The 18,930-nt window shown below is 35.9% G+C and overlaps 1 protein-coding gene across 11 annotated transcripts in view; it reads right to left on the bottom strand.

Moving 5' to 3' along the window:
• Positions 1-1,637: 1,637 nt before the first annotated feature.
• The window catches only part of SLC4A10 (solute carrier family 4 member 10), a 161,673-nt gene continuing 144,380 nt past the window's right edge, over positions 1,638-18,930 (bottom strand). For 7 of the 11 annotated variants that reach the window (XM_088059264.1, XM_088059262.1, XM_088059263.1 and 4 more), the window contains 7 exons: positions 17,360-17,611; positions 16,059-16,127; positions 13,649-13,822; positions 12,897-13,019; positions 10,118-10,185; positions 8,356-8,472; positions 1,638-3,937 (listed from right to left, as the gene is read on the bottom strand). In XM_088059264.1, coding sequence (XP_087915390.1) covers positions 3,871-3,937; positions 8,356-8,472; positions 10,118-10,185; positions 12,897-13,019; positions 13,649-13,822; positions 16,059-16,127; positions 17,360-17,611 — 870 coding nt within the window. In that variant the 3' untranslated portion in view covers positions 1,638-3,870. Of the gene's footprint in view, positions 3,938-4,909; positions 4,936-5,387; positions 5,453-8,348; positions 8,473-10,117; positions 10,186-12,896; positions 13,020-13,648; positions 13,823-16,058; positions 16,128-17,359; positions 17,612-18,930 lie in introns of those variants that run through there. The other 4 variants (XM_088059265.1, XM_088059268.1, XM_088059267.1 and 1 more) reach the window with 3 other exon arrangements.

The raw sequence follows: 18,930 nt of genomic DNA, 5'->3' as shown, positions 1-18,930 counted from the left end.
AAAATCAGATTTTGTTTTCACAAACTAACAATTCTATGACTCACAAAATAAGACATGTAGTTTTCTTCTGCTTGTTGGCATTTTTTTGAAACACGCTAGAGTTGGGTTTTACAAATACCATCTTGGGTTCAGTAGTGGCTCTACTGTAGGGGAGCACCAGTTAAAGTTCTACAGGATTGCAACCTGTCAGTTATCTCCAAGAGGTTATATCATCACATCTCTCATTCTTTTGACTCAAGACAAAAAACACCTAAATCAGTATAAGGTGGATCCCAGCAATATAGACAGGTTATAAAAAAATATTATCATTATGATGTGGCTTGTATAGGCAAGGGTAAATAGGATTTATTTTAATGTTATCACTCACACTGTCATAAAGACCAAAAAAAGTGTTTCTGTAATCCAAAAAACTACTTTCAGCAGGGTCTCATTAGATAAGTGCAAAAAGTAGTATAATCAGAGAAACATTTAAAAAAATAAGTGAAACTAGAAATTATATAGTCTTCCATTAAGATGTAACTCTTTGCATCTGACATACCTTAATGATCATAGCATCTTACCGGGAAACTCTTCTGTGCTCTCAATACATCATCCCCTTTTAACTGTTTTATCTGTGAGGCATAACACAATGCAATGCTAATTATCTTTTTTTGTCTGGAAAGCACCCTCTTAAGATACACTGCTAGTAGACAATAATACAACTTTTAAAACAAATTGCTATAGTAAGTGTCCTAGTTAACATCAACTCGCTGTCTAATTTTTCACTCTGGTAGAACTCCCTCAGCTCCAAAAATAATGCAGGCAATAGAGCTACCTCAGGGAACTGACAACTTGTTTGAGCTGCATGAGTGCAGGTAAACAAATAAAACTGAGGTCACAGAACATGTAGTTCATTTCATTAAAGTTCAAAGCTAGAAATCAGTTGTGCCTGAATTACTCCAACATACTAGTTAGTCACACATCTACCAATTACCTTTTTCCTGTGTATTTTTTTTTACTCTGTGAAATGGATGTTTAATTTTGTTGTACAATACACTTTGTGTAAAATCCTAACAGAAGCAGCTGAAGCTTGAGGTGCCACTGTTACCATTCTTAGGCTGAGAGACTTCTAGTTTTTGGTTTAATAATCAGTGAAGAAGCTCAAAAGGAATTTAGTGAGATGGAGTCAATACTGTATGTAGTACTGCAATTTGTGGCTTTAAAGTTTTTTGGTAGCAGAAATTTAAGGTTTTGAGAAAAGCAGTAGCATTTTAAATTGTATGACCTTACCTATTGATCTCTAAAAAGATCCATCTACTCCTGCTTGGTCCACACCATCTTGAAGGGGGTTCAACTCAGGAGTAGAAAATTGGAGCTTCATTCCCATTCTCTTCCTGGAGCAGTGAGCTCTGAGCTGTCCCCAGTGTCACACTTACTGTTAAGGTCAGACCCGGGTCATCACCACCACCTCCACCCAGGGAGCCAACACTCACAGCCTTGCATGTTTCAGTGAGATTCCACTTGAAAAGGGAGCCATGCTGGGCTCTACCACTCATTAATTTCTGAAGCACATTCAGGTCAGGTAGACATTTCAAATATCGCATGATATTGCAAACCTCTTCTGAGTTTTTCAGTATAAAAATAAAATTGAAAATTAGTTAGGATAAATATTTATTTTCACATAACATTTCTTAATTGTGAAAAACACAATAGTCTATTCACATGTACACATAAACTTTTGTAATAAATTACATCCAAGAAATTAAGTAATTTTGACCAGGAATATGAAATTAGAAGTAAATATAGTACTACATCTGCTTTATATTGTGTTTGATTTCAGAATGTTAAGATTAACATTGGAAAAGCACTTAAATTCACGCAAAACCAGAGTGTTTTAAAATAAAACCACTCTGAAATACTGAACAGAAATACAGAATGCCATTGAATACACTGATTTCTTAATATTCTAAGAGTTGGTCAAGTGAAGCTAATACATTTTGATTGTATACATTATCTGTAACAAAGTCAGCAACATGTTAAAACACCATCAGGCTGCTTTCAGGACAAACCAGTATTGAGCTTCTATACTATCCTTAAAACAATTGGAATCTTACAATTTATCATCAAGTACACAAAACAAAGCATTTAACCTTAATGCATCAGCATTTTTTTCCTAAATTTACATATACAAACATTGAATTAGATGTGAATCCTTCTTCGTGTCCATTAGATTTTTTTTTCTCCATAAAAATGGCTTTTAATGGGCTTTGATAATGCTAAGGTAAATTTAGAACAGTGACCCTATTAAGTTTGCAGCAAAATGCAATTATTTATGGCTAAAGTATTAAAACATACACACTCACATACACAAAAACATTGGAATACTTTAAATGTGCTGAATGGGAAAACTTGTTCACAAGTTGTATAGAAAATTAGCTTATTTGGGAAAGCTGGGGAATGTTAGAGCCCTATGAATGAGTTCTTACGAAGATTGCAAGACTACAATTCTTATTTTGAGGATTCAAAGTTACAGCATAATAGAGTTAGCTTTCATCTTAATAATTTAAAAATTTATCTTAAAAAATTTAAAAATCAGTGAATTCCAAATAACAAGATAAAACTTTAGCTCCACATTCCTATTCACTCAACACCTAATCTCGCAGTCCTTTACACAAAAGAACAGCTTGAAGGATCGGGCAGTAACAAAATCCATTACGAAAAATGTAATAGCCTTAAAGCGACATTTTACATTTCAAGGTTGTTTTTATCTCTTAATCAATATGTACTTGATGGAATAATAAAGAGCTGTAACAAAACAACAGCAGGATATCCATTTAAGTATTATACACAAACTCTGAAATGAAGAGGTTTACAGTTGTTAGTGGAGAGAAGACAATATAAATACGCCCTTTATGTGGCTAAATTTTAGGCAATAAAGAGGAAGATCATTGGGCAGGTGATAAAACTGCATGTGGGGTATAGTTTTTATCTACAAAATTTTCCCTATTATAAAATAATGGATTGATTAATGACAAAATGCATTTGTTTGGCCTATCATGGCAACATTCATACAATACAAGAGAAGATACCTTAATCACAAATCGCATTTAAAGAATACCGTACCGATGTTTCACATCAAAGGATGTGGTGGTGTTCTTTAGCTAAGGTGAGAAAATGTTTTAATATATATAATTTTATTTATATATATATATTTATATATATTTAGGACTATGTTCCAGTTACATACAAATTTTAATATTAAATACACTGTATTAAATCAAGGAAAACTTCACAAATACGGAATCTGACCCTGCAATTCACATTGCAAAATAAGTAATCCATGACTTCAAAAGGACAGTTTAAGGAGGAAAGAATTATCCTTGTTAGTTTATTCACAGGGTCAGATCAGTTGTTATTTTATCAGCTTCTTAATGTTTGCTTGTCAGTTTGGGTCTCCTGAAATCATTTAGTAGTTAGGTGATGGTAAAAAAAAAAATGGAACAAGGGTTTTCAAGTTCATCCTGAATCAAGATTATTAAGTATTCTGAATCAAGATCATTAAGTATTCTCACACAGAAAAAGTAGCAAAATACAGTACAAACCTATTAACAGGAAAGTTGAATTTGAAATAAATTTGCTTATTACATTTCTGATACGACTACTGATAAATGGCCAAGATCAGCAACGAACACAAAGATTTTTTTGCATTGTCTACTGCAGACATTTACATTGATACTAGACAAGGTAGACAAGGTGGAATGAGACAAGTATTGCACTACATTACCTGTGCTAGTTTGAGATGAAAGACAAAAGTTACAAGATAAATAATTTATATTTAGTGGTTGTGGCACTCCTTTAATTTGTTTGTAAAAAAATTACTTGAAGAGCAAGTCATAGACAAGTCTCCCGGTCAACACCTTTCCCTGAGTCAGCTTTCTTCTCTTTTCTGATTTCAGCACTAGGAAACGAAAGGGGAAACAAAAAAAAAACAGAGTTATAGTAGCACTACCACACACACACACACAGACACACACACATATATATATATATATATTAATATATAAATTATCTACCTGAAAAACAACATTGCACAGATACTTTATTTTTCATGCTTCATGGCACAAACTGGGAAAGCAAGTGAAAATTTCTGTGCTGAATGGTGTAGAAGACATCAGCCAGCATTTTAGTGACAAGGTAGGTAAAGAACTTCAGATGTACAGAGACAGCCAGCATGCAAGCAAAGATAGCCATTTCTTTTTTTCATTTTTTGGCAAATACAACTTAATTTACTAAATAATGGTAATGGCATGGTTCTCAGACAATACCAGCGCATTCTCAAATGGAACAAGCAAGAGGTCACAGTAAGTATTTCTTGTCTTTAAAATGTATTCTCTTGTTCAACTGTACGTTTAGAAGGAATGTTTCTGAACTAGACCAGTGCAAGCCAATATCCAACAAATATTTGGCTTTCAGTCTTGATTGGGGAGAGCAGAAGTCTGGGGAGGATAGGGAGAGACAATATTCCCCATGTGAGTGTAATACATACTTCCTCGTGTATACATTATAAGGAAATAAATTTTAAAAACAAACAAAACTGAAAGATCAGACAAAAGCCGTATCAATCAGAACCCCAAACCAGAGTTCAAATTTGGATTCAGCTTTTTTTTTCCCAGTTAAAACAATGTTGATTTGCCTACAGAAAGCAATATACATGCAAAGCAGATGATTTTTTTGTGTGTGTGAGTGTCCTAATTTACAACAGCGTAAATAAATAAAAAGTCATGTTCTTCCAATGAGTCTCAATCACAGTATGAAAATGCAAAGAGGTTTTCACAACACAGGCAAATCAAGCCTTCAACAAAGAGTGGCAGGGTATCTAAAAAAACCCAGATGGTTCTGAGAACAAACCTGTAGCAAGCACATAACCTACCAGGTTTCATGGGAATAATTCCTTAACTAGAATGAATGAGAAATAGGCTGAGTTACACAAGGCTAAAAGAAAGCAAGATCAATTCTCAAATACTTAAGGTGATTCATGCACAATTCTACAATCATTTGACATTTTTCTTCACATAAAAATTGCTTTAAGGATACAATTCAGTTCAGCCAAAGCTTACTTCTCTGCCTATGGCAGCTTCCAGAGGTGTTAATGGAAATAGCTAAAGAATACCAACTTCTGCCACTTCAACTGCCAAATCTGTCACCTTCTATAGAACAGTGATAGAATTGGGTATGTTACACTTTCTGCACACAAAGGGTATGCAAACAAATTCCGGAGGGGGATGAATTGAAAGTGCAGCAGTACAGCAGGCAGGGAGTTACCTGTGCTTAGTAAAAGCAAACACTGAGGTGTTTTGTGCCTTACAGTCTATAATATTTCCACGTTTTAGGTGCCTCTGTGATATCAGGGAAGTCTTCCTTCTATTTAGGATTCACATCTCTGAGCAGCTTCTGCAGATGTGGGCTTTAATGCCTTGAGAAATTTGAAAAAAAAAGGACAAGTCCAGTCTTTTTCCAGTAAAACACGTCACTGGTGGGTCTGTAAAGGAGATGGAGCTCTCCTCCTCCCTACCAAGGGAGCAGTCTAACAAGCCTGAGCAGGAAGGTCTAGGATGTGGGATTTTCATATCTTCAGGTAGAAAAGGGAACTCTCTCCTACCAAAGTGACAGATGCCTCTTTCTCCAATACTTCAAAAGACCAGCGAAGTCTATCTCCTGTTCGTGGTCAGATCTGCATATGCTTTGAAATTGCTCTCTAAAGGACTTAATATTATAAGCAAAGACAGAGGAATGTTTATTTACATGTACCAAAGGGGGCTGTGTTTCAGACAAGTGCCTTGGTGCTCAGTTCTACGAAGAAAGGCTCAAAAGCAGACTTTTAGGTCCCTGGGAATTTTAATATGGCTAGGCAACTTGACTGAATCCCATGTAAGTCCTCTCTTTAGGCAGGTGAAAACATTCTGGAGCCTGGGATGTAAGAACTCTCTCACATGATTCTACTTCACAGGATCAGGGCCAGGGCACATCTTGTAATAGAAATTATCCATGCATCAGGCTGGGAAGTCATTTGTATAAACCCTTCCAGCCTAAAATCTCTTCTTGTAGATGATCTTGGTTTATAATTGGCCAAGTCTACTCAGCATTTAATTAATAGGAGTAACTTCCTGTTAATTGGCTAATGTCTTGCATGAAAGGCATTACATAAAAGCATAATACACTATAATAATTTAATTATCCCCATTTAATAATATTTTGAGATGTAAGGAAGCAGAACTGACAGCAGAAAGGGAGTACCAAATATTATGTAGTTGAACTTCCCAAGGCATCAGTAAAATTTCTTTCAAAACAAGATTTTTTTTCCCCTCCTCTATGATACTGTGGAAATTGTGTAATCTAACACTGCTGATCTTGATCATTTGCAAAAATTATCCTACAGCTGCTACAATGCCAAGCTTTTTTTTCCTCAGTAATCACCTAGGATTAAATTATATCCTAATGTAACAATACATTCATTTTAGTTTATAATATTTTTGTATTTCTATCCCTAACATAATTTAATATTAAAGGTGGGTATGGCTTTGCTTATCAGAAAGAAAGTCTTTCAGGGTTAAAGCTCTGAATCTACTCCTCTCTCAGAATCTGAGACAAGCTAGAGCACCTGAACATGCAGGATTTTAGAATTTTTAAGGCTGTTCCTTTACAAAAGGACACTCACATCTAAAACCAGAAAAATCTTACATTTTTTTCTCAAGTCTGTTTTCAAGAGCATAGATACAAGAACAAGATTGAAAATGCGACCTTTAGAAAATTAGTTTCTATTTCACTGCAGTTTAAAGACTAAATCTCTTATCTGAGCCACGATCTCTGTGGATGCTCTTTGTTCAGAGGGTCGTATTTACACCATCTATCATACCACCAAAGAGAGCAACATCCACCCCAAAAATTACAGCTCCTGTGTACCCAGGGGCTGTGAATGTACCACATCAGGTTCCTCTCTTTCTTCAGGCTTTCACAGCCTGGACAGAAGAGTCATATGGCAAGAAAAGCCACCAGTACATCCTCCTCCCATGCACCACAGATTTCTGTGACAGGATCTTTTTGTCCATGTGAAGGGTGGAAGACAAACAAGAACTACACTATTTTGACTGTCAGTGAAATATCATCAAAATGACCACATTAGTGGGCTGCTCCATGGGTGTCTGAAATGAAGGTTCTCTGGTCATCAGCTGCTCAGAGTGGTTTTTGCAGTACAGGGAAAGGAACAACACTGAAAGGCAGCATGCTATTTCGGGGTGACAAAATTAAAAAATATGTATCACTATAAGTGTTCTCTTACTGCATCTGTTCACCTTGACACAATGACTGTTTCAAACATGGCCTTTTGAAAAATATATTTAGAAATGGGCAGAATATAATTCTGTATTTTAAAAAAGAAGACTAGGAATAAATTCAGTTTGACATCTGAACACACTACATTATTTAAATACACTATTTTAAATACAGAGTAAATTTAAAATTCTAATATTTTGGATTTTAATGAAGACACTTTATATTCTTATTTGAAATTTCTTCTCATTCTGTCTCCTCAAAAACTACACAAGGTCAACTCATTTGAGTTCCAAGGTGACACCATTTTGAATTGGAAGACAAAATCAAGGAAAAGGTTGGGGACAAGGTCTTACCTTTGGGGAATGAGCTTCTAGAGTGATTAGGAAGGGGAGCTTATGACAGAAGTGTGATTCAAAGCAATTAAATAGAAAATAATTAAATTTTAAATTTATGGAAGCAAAGGAAAAAATTCTCCTAGAAAGCCACACTGTTCTTGAATTTAATATTTTCTTATTCCTGTGTAGTACAGATAAAATACTGCAGCTTCATTTTACAGGACTAAAATTTAAAATTACTTAACTGTTTTGAGTACAAGTGAAGTAGGCAGAAAAATTTAAAGAAATGATGCAATCATAAAATTATTTTCACTCCAAAATTATTAGATTGCATTCAGAGTACTGGGTTCTTCATACAGCTATTTCCAGGGCAGTGATGATCACTTCTTTTTCAGGAGGAAGGAACAAAAGCAAGCAGAACAAACACAACAGCTGTTGTGCAATCTCCAGGTGGAGGCTGGTGGTTCATTACACAAGCATCAGGCATGCTCAACTTCATTTTCCACTGGAGCATAGCTGATTACCATGCAAATATTTGTGATTTTTGTTTTTAAATAAATAGTGAATTTGTGTCTTCAGCTCAGAATATTATGACTGTACATAAGAAATAAAACTGCAAAATGCTAAAAATCTTTCTAACCCCTGGCAAAATATTCTAAAATTGGTTTGACACCAATATATAAAGTACAATGAAGTAAAAAAAAATTAAGACCTTTTAGAAGGAAAGCTTGACTCCTTATCTTTTGCATTCTCTGAGGATATCAACAATGTCTTCCATACAGCAGTTTTTGCCATTTCATCAGAAATGTTTATCACAGATGGGTCATCTCTAGACAAGAATGAAAGTAAATACACAATAAAACAATCAGCAGTCTTGTTACTTATTAACTCAATAAAAGTCCTTGAAAACTGATAGTGATGACATTAAGTGCAATGTAAGTTAAGAAATTATGTTAAACTTCAGAAGTCCTGAACAATTACTTAAATACTCTCTCAGAACAGCTTAGCACTTTTTCAGTATTTTCTTCCTCCAACAGCAATTAATCACAGTAACATCAATAAAATTGATTGTGTCACTCGCAACTAATAAACAATAGAAAAATGACAAGTGTGAAATTCAATATTGCCCAAGATCTCACAGCATGTTAGTGGCATTGTTGGATTAAACATGAATCCCAAAAGGTCCTACGTATGCTCTGAAACCCCACCTACTTTTAAAACAATTTTAAAAGCAATCAAATGCCTTAACAAAATAAAATATTCAAGAGATCTAATAAAAATGCCCCAATTAATCAAAATAATCAGTAACCTTAAGTAGCACTTTGTAGCCATTATGCTCTGTGCTTTACCTGGACTGCTCCAAACATGTATTAATACACTTAAGAATAATAAAGTCTTAAGTGTTTCAAGAGGTACATTATTCCTGAATTCATAGTTACATATACTTGCATTCAAGTAAGCCCTCAGTAAACTTGCTGTTGTGTGTTTTGGGGAACCACTTTGGCCACCAGAAACTTGACCTTTGTTTTTTAGCTACAGGGCTGCAACCCTTACAGTAGAGTCAGGTACTGTCCAGCAACTCTACCAATGTCAACACACAACGGAGAGCAACAGAGATCACACTGGAAAATAAATTAAGCTACATATTGCTAATATAAATTACAACAAAAAATGTTGTATGGACAAAACAAGAAAAAAAACCAGACCATTAGCAGCATGATGAGTCAAAAGGAATAGGCTGAGATTTCCCAGAGACACAGTTACAAATCTCCTGATTTGCATTAGGAGACATTAGGGTAACTTTGTGTTAAAATGTTAGAGAGAAGACCACTCTAAGATAGTGTTCCTATCAACTCCTATTAGTGAAGAGGCTACAGTCACCAGATATTTCGAATCTTTATTACGAATTTCTTTCTGAAAACTTTAAATTATATTAATTCCTTATGGGTTGGCAATATGTACTACTACTATCTATAATATAAATGTTCATGCTTTTTTTGTCAACCCTGCATTGTGCCTTATCTACTGGGGACAGCTCTTGATTCACTCATTATCATACATAATATGATTTAATCAGAATGTTTTAGAATGTAATATTGTAAGAACCTAGTTTTTCTGCAACATATTCAGAACCTTTCCTGGATCCCTGCTTGCATCAGGGTGAAGGGTTTGACCTGCTCTGCATGCTCCTTTTACATTGTGCATGTCAGAAGCCAAAGTTCATTGTGAACAGCCTGATCCTGAAGTCCCAATGGAAAACTTCCAACTAGTGTGTCTTTTTCCTAGGGAATGTGAGATCATGTAGAAAGACTAGAAAAGGGCTGATCTTGTTAAATGCTGCAGTGTATGGTTCAGTTCACCTATCTATACCGGACAAACACCCTCCTGATATTAATATGCATTAAGAATAAATATTGTGGCATGTTTACTTTATTTGATTGCAACTCACCTAAAAGAGGAAAGGTATATTTTACCTGTAATGTCCTTCTAGTGGTAACTGAACAGTCCCTTCCTCTTCCATTGCTAACATACTTTGCTCTTCCTAGAACAAAGGAATTTAGACATGAGATAGGATATGAAATTGTGAAGGGGAGATTTGTATACTGTAATCATCTTTCCATTTTCTTTAATATGAAGTATTTATTTGAAATTCTTAAGGTAAGATACTTGTCAAGTTTTACTTTAAATAGTTGATATTTAAAACCTTCTATTTTAAAAGATGTATCTTCACTTAATGCTATTTTCCAATGCCAGATAGAGCAATGTTTTGTAACAATAAAGAGGAAAATTAGTAACAGTGAGTGAGCAACTGTCTGATGAATTTTAAATAACACTGATAACAGGATATATGTTGAAAATTATGTTTACATGCAAAAATTAGGGAAGATGATTTACGTTTGCTCACACAGTTTTAATACCGATAATACTGATTTTTCAGTGAAAGGCAGTGAAACAAGAGACCCAAAATTAGTTTTCACTTGAAGAGAATTAGGAGATAAATCTACCAAAAACTTTATGTAAAGTAATTTAAAATTTAGCAAATCTGTCTTAGCAGGAGGGGAGAAGAACATCACCTCTCAAGCTCCATGTCCTGCCTGCAAGAGCAAAGGAAAACAAGTCCTCCAGAAGAGGATTCTCAACGTCCACACCCTTTAGGCCAGGATAACCACAGCTAGCAGGTTAACAAGTCTTGGCAGGAGCGTAACCATCAAATCCTGCTCTAAACTGTTGCACTGTGTGTGAGCCCAACAGACACCCAGAGACCTGCACAACTTGCTTCCCTTTATTAGATGGCTTTATAACAGTTTTCACCAGTGCCTGTCTGAAAGCATGGGTTGGCTGAAAAGAGAATTTATCATTTTCTGGCAGATCACCAAAGCCCCACATGCACCATAAACACTGAGTGTTGCTATTAGCTGCAAGAACCAGTACAGTTTTCCAAAACAGTAATTCTCTCTGCTCAGAAATTTGTTCCTTCAATGTTTTATTATTACAACTATTTCAGAAGTCACAATATTTTTTTTTCTTCAAATGTGAAAGTGCTTTGTTCATTCTTGTCTCAGAAAGACTTCATTGATTAACATCAAAGTGGCTTCCAAAGGAGGTCTGTGAGGAGAAGGCACGTATCATATCCACTATAAATGTACAAAGCCCTGTAAAAAACATGGCCTAAAAATATAAAAACAACTTAAGTGAAGAAATTAGGATCCAATCAAGTAAGTTTCAGATCCTGTCAACTATATTTCTGAATATTCTTGTGGGTAGAATACTTCTATTTTTAAAAGCTGTGTGATAGCAACTCTCCAATTAATTCCTTAGGCTACATGTCAGAAGTTTTTTATTACTAGTTAATTTTGTCATTTCCAGGCTTCACAGCTTCATAAGTTTTTGACAGTTGAACAGTTTTAATAATAGCTCTAAATATTTAGAAATGCCAAAATATGTAAAAATAACCTCTCAAAATAGACAGTGAATGAAACAAAGTAACACCAGTAGATTTTCCCAGTTTTGTTTTCTGATGCCATCCTATCAAGCAAGGGAAGGAAAGTGACATATAACCAAAACATAAGGATAACAAGGAATTCTTTCCAATAACCAGACCCACAAGAAGACAGCTACCTTGGTTACTTCTGGTTACTCTGAATTGTGATGACAACAGACACCATGATGAAACAACTCTCTGGTCTGCTTTAATTCAAGGGAGAAAACAATGACTCACATATTTTAATTTCAGCCTGGTAGTTTTACAGGCACATACTAAATAGTAAATAATCATCTTGATAGTTCTTATAGGTAAAATCATTTCCCCAAAATATATTCCCCGACAGCATGTTTAATGTGTCAAGAAAATCAAAATTAAGAGTTCTTCAGGTTACAGATGAAGCAGGGAGTTGTCAAAGGCCACAGAAGAATCAATCCTAAAGGCAGAGTAATCTTGCTTGTACAGTTACACATTCAAATTATTAGCTCGTGTCCTATTTCTGCAAATAAAGCTACTAATGGGAATCCTTAAGGCACACATTTCACTGGTCTTGGATCACGTCTCAGGGATAATTTCCAAGTTGATAGGGAATTATCTGAAAAGTGCATTCTCTGAAAGGAGATGAGGAGTCCAGATCTGAAACAGCCAGTTGGGTGGAGATGCCACAGGATGCAAGTCAGCATCTGAGCATTTGGTTAATAGGGTTAGCAGTGTCACTGACCTTTTCATTACAAAGTCAGACAATCATTTCTGCAGTGGCAGGAGGACAGCTGTGGCCCAGAGTGTAAGTGGGACACTGCACAGGGTTATGACACTGCTGGGCACAAAGGGGCACGCAGTGATGCCGTGTGCCCTGTGTAAGGCTCAGAGGCAGCTGGGACACCCACAGCCCTTACATCCTGTCCTTCTCTCCTCAGCATCTCCTGCAGGGATGAGACCTTGCCCAGTGCAGCATCCAAGTTCCCCAGGGCTAGGATCTGAGGGCTTTCCTGCAGGTTCACCCCTGCACACCATCAGTGGGTCTCAGAAGCAATCCCCAGGAGTACTGTGGGTAGTATTTTATATGACAGTATGGCAGCCTAAGGATCTACATCCCCACCTTAAGATTTGTAACCTTAAAAGCACTTACACAAAACATGATAATATTACTCTTAGATACTGTTAACAAGTCTGTCTGGTGCATGGAATGTGCCTGGCAGAATTTTCTCTAAATGTCCAAAGGAGAAATTGATAAATTGCTACACACAAAAAAACCTGAAACCATGACTCACCTCTTTCTCAGCATCTTCCAGTTTCTTTTTCTTGCTCTCAGGCATCAAATCATCTAACCAACTGAGCTCCCGCTTGGTAAAAAAGAAATCCATAAGTTTTCGGACAAATACCAAAGCTAGGACCTGCAAAGATATTAATTCAAAGAATTAGGAAATTAAGCAGGTAAAACAGACAAATACACTTGTAGAGGAATACTTTCAAAAGTGACCAGTTTGTAGCTAAAATTTTATCTTTTAATTTGAGTAAGCTAACAGCTGCTATTCCTTTGTTCACACATAGTATGGCTTGAAGCATTTAACATTCACTGAGGTCAGTAAATATCTTCCATTTTCTATTAGTCACAGAGTCATCAGAGAAATCACTTGAGCAGCAAAACATCTTTATTTCTCCCAAGACAGAACTTTTAGGCTCCTCAGTTCAATAAACTGTCTTCCTTAATAAGTGAATGTTCTTTCTGTTACAGGATTTAGTAATATTCCTTAAATAAAAAATATCAAATAAAATTCAGTATTTTTTCTTTAAGACAGTAATTTTCCCTAAGAGAATATAAGTTGGGATATCCACACATAGAACTCAAAACAGATGTTTAATGTCAAAGTTTTCATTACTTAATACATTATAAATTGTCCTTGAACACAGAATCAAAGCAATATTATAATTAACAGCCCAAAATTATTTTTTCCTTCAATAATAATTATCCACAAGTGAAAAGGGATTTTTAGAGGAAATAAAAACAAAAAAAAGTTCATACCATCATAGGAAAGACAATGGCAGCTCTTGAAACCTTTATAATCCAGAGAAGCACAAGACAACTCAGCTGAATTATAGTGAAGAGATGGACCTTTCTAAGAGGAACATGTCTTAGATAAATAAAATCTGGCTGGTGTTTTGCAGGCATCCAGAATAACTTTATCCTGTCAAAAAGCTGAAAGAGAAAATTTCAAAAGTTTGGATCAAAATGAGGTGTAGGATCATCTATGCTGGCGTTCACACATTGCCTAAGAGATCCTGAATATCCAAAGAATCCGGCTTGTTACTCTAAAGGCAGAACCAACATCATTTCAGCAGCACAGAAGAGACTCCCTCAGTTACAACCATAAGCTTTTAGTATAACTAGTCCAGCAGTGGCAAAGGACTTGTCTTCTAGCCCCTGAGCCCCTGAGTATGAATGGGAAAGGTGTTACTTAGGCAAAGTTTAACTACTTGGTTAGTCATACTTCAGTTCCTTTCCATTTTAATACACGTGTGTCTCCCCAGGTTGTATTGCAGATGTGCTGAGACGTTGGATTCCACTGAATTACATTCCATATAGCCATCCTGCAGGAAACCCCCTGTCCACTGGATGTTACACACATTGTTACACACAAAGAAGGTGGTTACTTTGAAGCAATACTGCTAATCATGATCTCCTTAACACCAGGCAAAGCCAGACTCCAGAGTGGTCATGAAACAATTGTGAATCCAACTGAATGGAAGCTGGCTGAACCTGTTGGGCATATGCACCATCACACTGCTTTCCTAATACATCCCAGACTCGTTTTTCAACAATTGAGCTCTGCCTCCTTTAGCACATAACAAGCTGCTCATGGAGGGACCTCTGCAGTCTTTTATTTCCTGTGAATGAACAACTTTTCTTTTACTTCACCAGACACTACATCTCAGGCTGTTTTCTTCTCCATATTTAACTTTATTCACAAAACCAGAAACAAAAAAAAAAAAAAAAAAAAAAAAAGGAATGAATGCCAGAAAGCTGATTGCCATGCTGCTAGGAATCTATGTGAGAGGTTCCTATTTTTCAGGTCTATTTGGCTCCATACTGACCTTAGACATTTATGTCATGGCACAGTGATGATGGTGATACATCAATTCTCCCTGCATGGATGAGCCATACTATATTCACACAGCCTTCAGCAATGTCAAGTTTTGGAAATTTTTATTGAGCCTGTGCAAACTGCATTTTTTTAAAGGCTTATAATTTGGCCAGATTTGAGCAGATTTCTTTTTCACAGAAACAGCAAAAAGCACATCCTCCCACAAAAGCCATCTTATCAAATCTCCATTCCTTGTCCCAGCATGGGGGAGGGAGATAAGGAGGGGGATGCTATCACTTTTCCAAGTAAAGATAGCCAGATTTCAGCATGCCTTAAAAACACTCCTCAATAGTGTAGCGTACTTTCTCATACCCCTGTTCTGAGAAACAGCTGAACCATATTAAATTGAAATTATTTAAACCTCAGAAAAGCCAAACTACACTTCTGAGAATATCAACCCAAAGGATGAGACAGGCAAAATTATAAAAGAAGAGTCTCTGAATAGAGAGCACCAGTCAAAAAAAAAAAAAAAAAAGTTCCCAGCTTTGACTATAAATGGAGGTAACTTGCAACCAAATATAATGAAAAAAAAATCAGATATTTCCTTTCCTTTTTGTATTTGACCTTTTGCACAGTATAATTTCTGTTTTCACCGTGTGGTTGCTGTTTCTCAATTGTCTCAGAAGGTGTGTCAATGCCCCGTGGGCTTAAGAATTTGACACTCTGCCATTTAATTCTGCAGTCAGCCAAGAGAAACAGAATCCAAACCTGAGCGCTGGAATGCCGGCATCTGCCAGCTACTCCTTCTTGGGGCCATGGCAGGAATGCTGCCCTTCCACTAGACTTGACCCTTCATCCCTGAAGTAATGTGGCTTGCAACTTTTCCCCTGCCCTGCCTGGAGTATTTATTTGCACAGGAAAGACCTTCAAAATTTCACTTATGTTACTGTTAGGACAAGTTAGCCCTATTGGCAAAGTTCAAGGTACGTGTAGCCCTGCAAAGGAACTTGGAATAGGCAGCATGCAAGCAAGGGAATGGGGAGGCAGTACAGAGGGAACAGCTCCTGAATTATTACTCAGTTTTTAGGCTCAGCAAAATTCCCTTGAAAACAAGAAAGAACAGAAAAATCAGTACACAAAAAATGGAAAAAAAAAAAAAAAAAATCACATTACTTAAAGGGAATTCTCTACTTAGAGAGAATCTATTTTCCTTTTTAAGTGAGTCACTTTCAAAAATTTAAGGTTGGAAACATTCCTTTGAGATTAGACACAAAAGCTAAATAATATAATAAGAGCTCTATTTTTTATAGAAAATTTATCAATAACAGACTCATCATAAATCCATTTTACCTGAATTCCCTTTAGAGATGAAGCACCCATGTAAAGAAACACTCCATAAAGTACTGGCATAGGAATAAACTGCACAAACAACCAGAGAAAAGGAAGAGCATATTAAATACTACGTAACAATTTTAAATACTTTTAGAAAGACATTCAAAACAGTTGAAACACAAAGTGCCATATGCCTGCATTAATCAGACAAGTTGTAAATTCAGAGTCAATTATAAATTAATAATGTTTCTCAGAGTATAAAGCAAAAGAAGAATCTGGCTCTGTAGCTTTATTTTCCTCTCACGGCCCTATATTGTAATATTCTTAATTTCCTATTAATAAAATTAACAGAACTACACAAAAACATGAAAGCCTTAATATATACTTAAATTCTTTACTTTAAAGACTGCTCAGAAAAATGTTCAAGAGATGCAAAATGCTTCTTACTGCTAAAAGTAATATTTTTTGCTGTAAGCACTTAAAAATGGGTGAATGATTCTATGGAATGATTTTTTTTAAGAGGCTATTTTAAATGTTCAGGTTCTCAGCATACACTGTGTAGGCAAACAAGTATGTCCACAGATAAGAAAATAAAAATACTAAATACACAAAATGTGTGTGTGTTTTCAAAGTGAAGCCTTTATGATATACTTAATAAAATACTGCTGGGAAATACAAGTTCTTTTTGCCTTCACTGCAACAACATGCAAGACTAAGTTCTCGTTTAACTAAAACTAGTGCCAAAACTCTCACTGGTTTCACAGAGGCCAGATAATTCTTTAAAAAGTATTAAGTGTATAGATGGTATTATATGCCTGTAACTAGAGACCCTTTTTCAGAACACTGGTGAGCTGTGTTGAGTATGCAGGAAACATGAGATAATTTTCATGTTCATTTCCAAGAAACAAACCATAGAACTTCTCTTGCAACTGTGAAAATATTTTTAAATTACTCAGAAACCACAAAATGTTTTTAAATTATCTAAATAAATTTTAAATTGGTATAATGAAATTATTTCATGTCAATTTGCCACTGACCCAAAGTATTGACAAAGTGTTAATCTTCATCTACTACAGCTCAGTGGCAGAATTACCTTTGACTTCAGTCAGGCCAGATTTTCATTAGAATGTTTTTATTTAAAAAGTGCTAGAAATCCCTATGAACTTTATTAAGCAAAATTAGAACTCCACTTTAGACTCTCATTGAGTAACATTATGCTAGTTAGTAATGTCCCTGGAAAGAGCCTTCATTAAGTAATACAGTAACAGTGAAATGTTCAGTGTAGTATCCTTTAACTTTCCCTTACTTCACCAAATTACCTTTAGAATACTTGTCAAAAAGACAGATGAGCCCATAAGGATAAAAATCATGAGCCCTGTGACTCTTTGCTCCCGGATTCCAAGAAATTTTGGCTGCTCCCCTGGAGCGGAGCACTCTGATTCCAGTTTTAAGCTGTTCACATGGGAAATAGAGAGGACAGTGGCTGCAACAAACCACGGCAATCCCATAATAGAGCACACTCCAAGCATCACTGCCACCATGAGTAGGTCGAGGTGGTATCCACATCCTTTCTGTTAAAAAAAGTAAGCATGGAAAGAAGATTTATGAATTAAGGAAAACACTCCTGGCAGGTATTCCTAATGAACAGCTAGAGACAATTAAAAATTTGAGACTCGTATTAAAAAAATAGCTTCCTTCTATGTGTTATCCAGGTTGGGTCACTAGGGATGGCAGACCTGTTATCTAAGAGGAACTTGTGTAGTGCACACTCAGTGCTCAGTGTTGCTGGACTCCTTCCAGTTATGTGTTAAGTGTACCACAAATCCACTCTACAATGGGCACCAAACAGCTTTCCTGCTTATAAAATGGATACTGCTAAGACACTGGAAAATTCATATATTCTCTGTTTTAGCTAAGTCTCTTCCACGGGTAACAGTAAGCAGAATATCCAGCTGCATTCCCTGCTTCCCACTGCACTAACCTTAGTACACCCTCCATCCATCCTTACAAAGAGATGGAAAAGTATGTCTTTTTACTGCTCCCTACATAAAAATCCATTACATTTGTAAAGTAAGATACATTAAATTAAAATATAAAATCAGGTACTGCTTTATCAGTTTTCTTACTCAAACATAGCATCATCAAAGACATATGAAAAATTAATACAAAACCTTTGGGTTTGGATCACTTCTGTAGTGGTGAAATGCTACATAAATTTACCAACAGGTGGATAATGGTTTGTTTTTGTGCATAAAACCCTTTGGTCAAATCTTAGATAAATTTAAAAACGTGCAATTACGATCTTTACTTGAAAAAGAAAAATGCATCAATGCAACAAGCTTGGTTCTATAGATATCTGCTACCATAGCTGAGTGGGATATTTCACTTCAATTTTAGCAAGTATCCAGGACACCCTCACAGCTGCAAGCAGCAGCTCAAGCTATTTTTCTTTAAAAAGTCAGGTAGTTAGCCATCTCCACAAAACTTTGCAATATGGCAGCAAATCCAGTGTCATGGTCTGATGAAACAGCGATGTTCGTGCAAACAATGTGAATATGTTGAACCATAATTTTGCCTGTAAACCCATGCAAATGCCTTTTGACATAAAAAAAGTAACTAAACTAAACTTGGAAGGGTTTGCTACAGAGACTGCCAAAAGCTGAAATGTGCACTATCCAGAATTTGCTATGGGAAGTATAAAAAAAGAGGGGAAAATGAGTTGGAAGCAAACAAATCATTTCTTTATGAAGACAACTTTTACTTCTAAAATGGGAAGCGTCTGGGTTTATGAAAATGTAAGCCACATATCAAAATGAAAATGCCATCTTATTTGCTTACATTATTTAAAAAGGGGGGAAAGTAAAGGAAATGAAGAGAATCAACTCTAGCA

Source organism: Pseudopodoces humilis, chromosome 8 (assembly GCF_049639895.1).
Source record: "Pseudopodoces humilis isolate 2021_Gansu_Grassland_sample_001 chromosome 8, ASM4963989v1, whole genome shotgun sequence".
Lineage (NCBI taxonomy): Eukaryota > Metazoa > Chordata > Aves > Passeriformes > Paridae > Pseudopodoces > Pseudopodoces humilis.
Note: the sequence above shows the minus strand (reverse complement) of the source record. Positions and strands in the feature narration are given on the sequence as shown.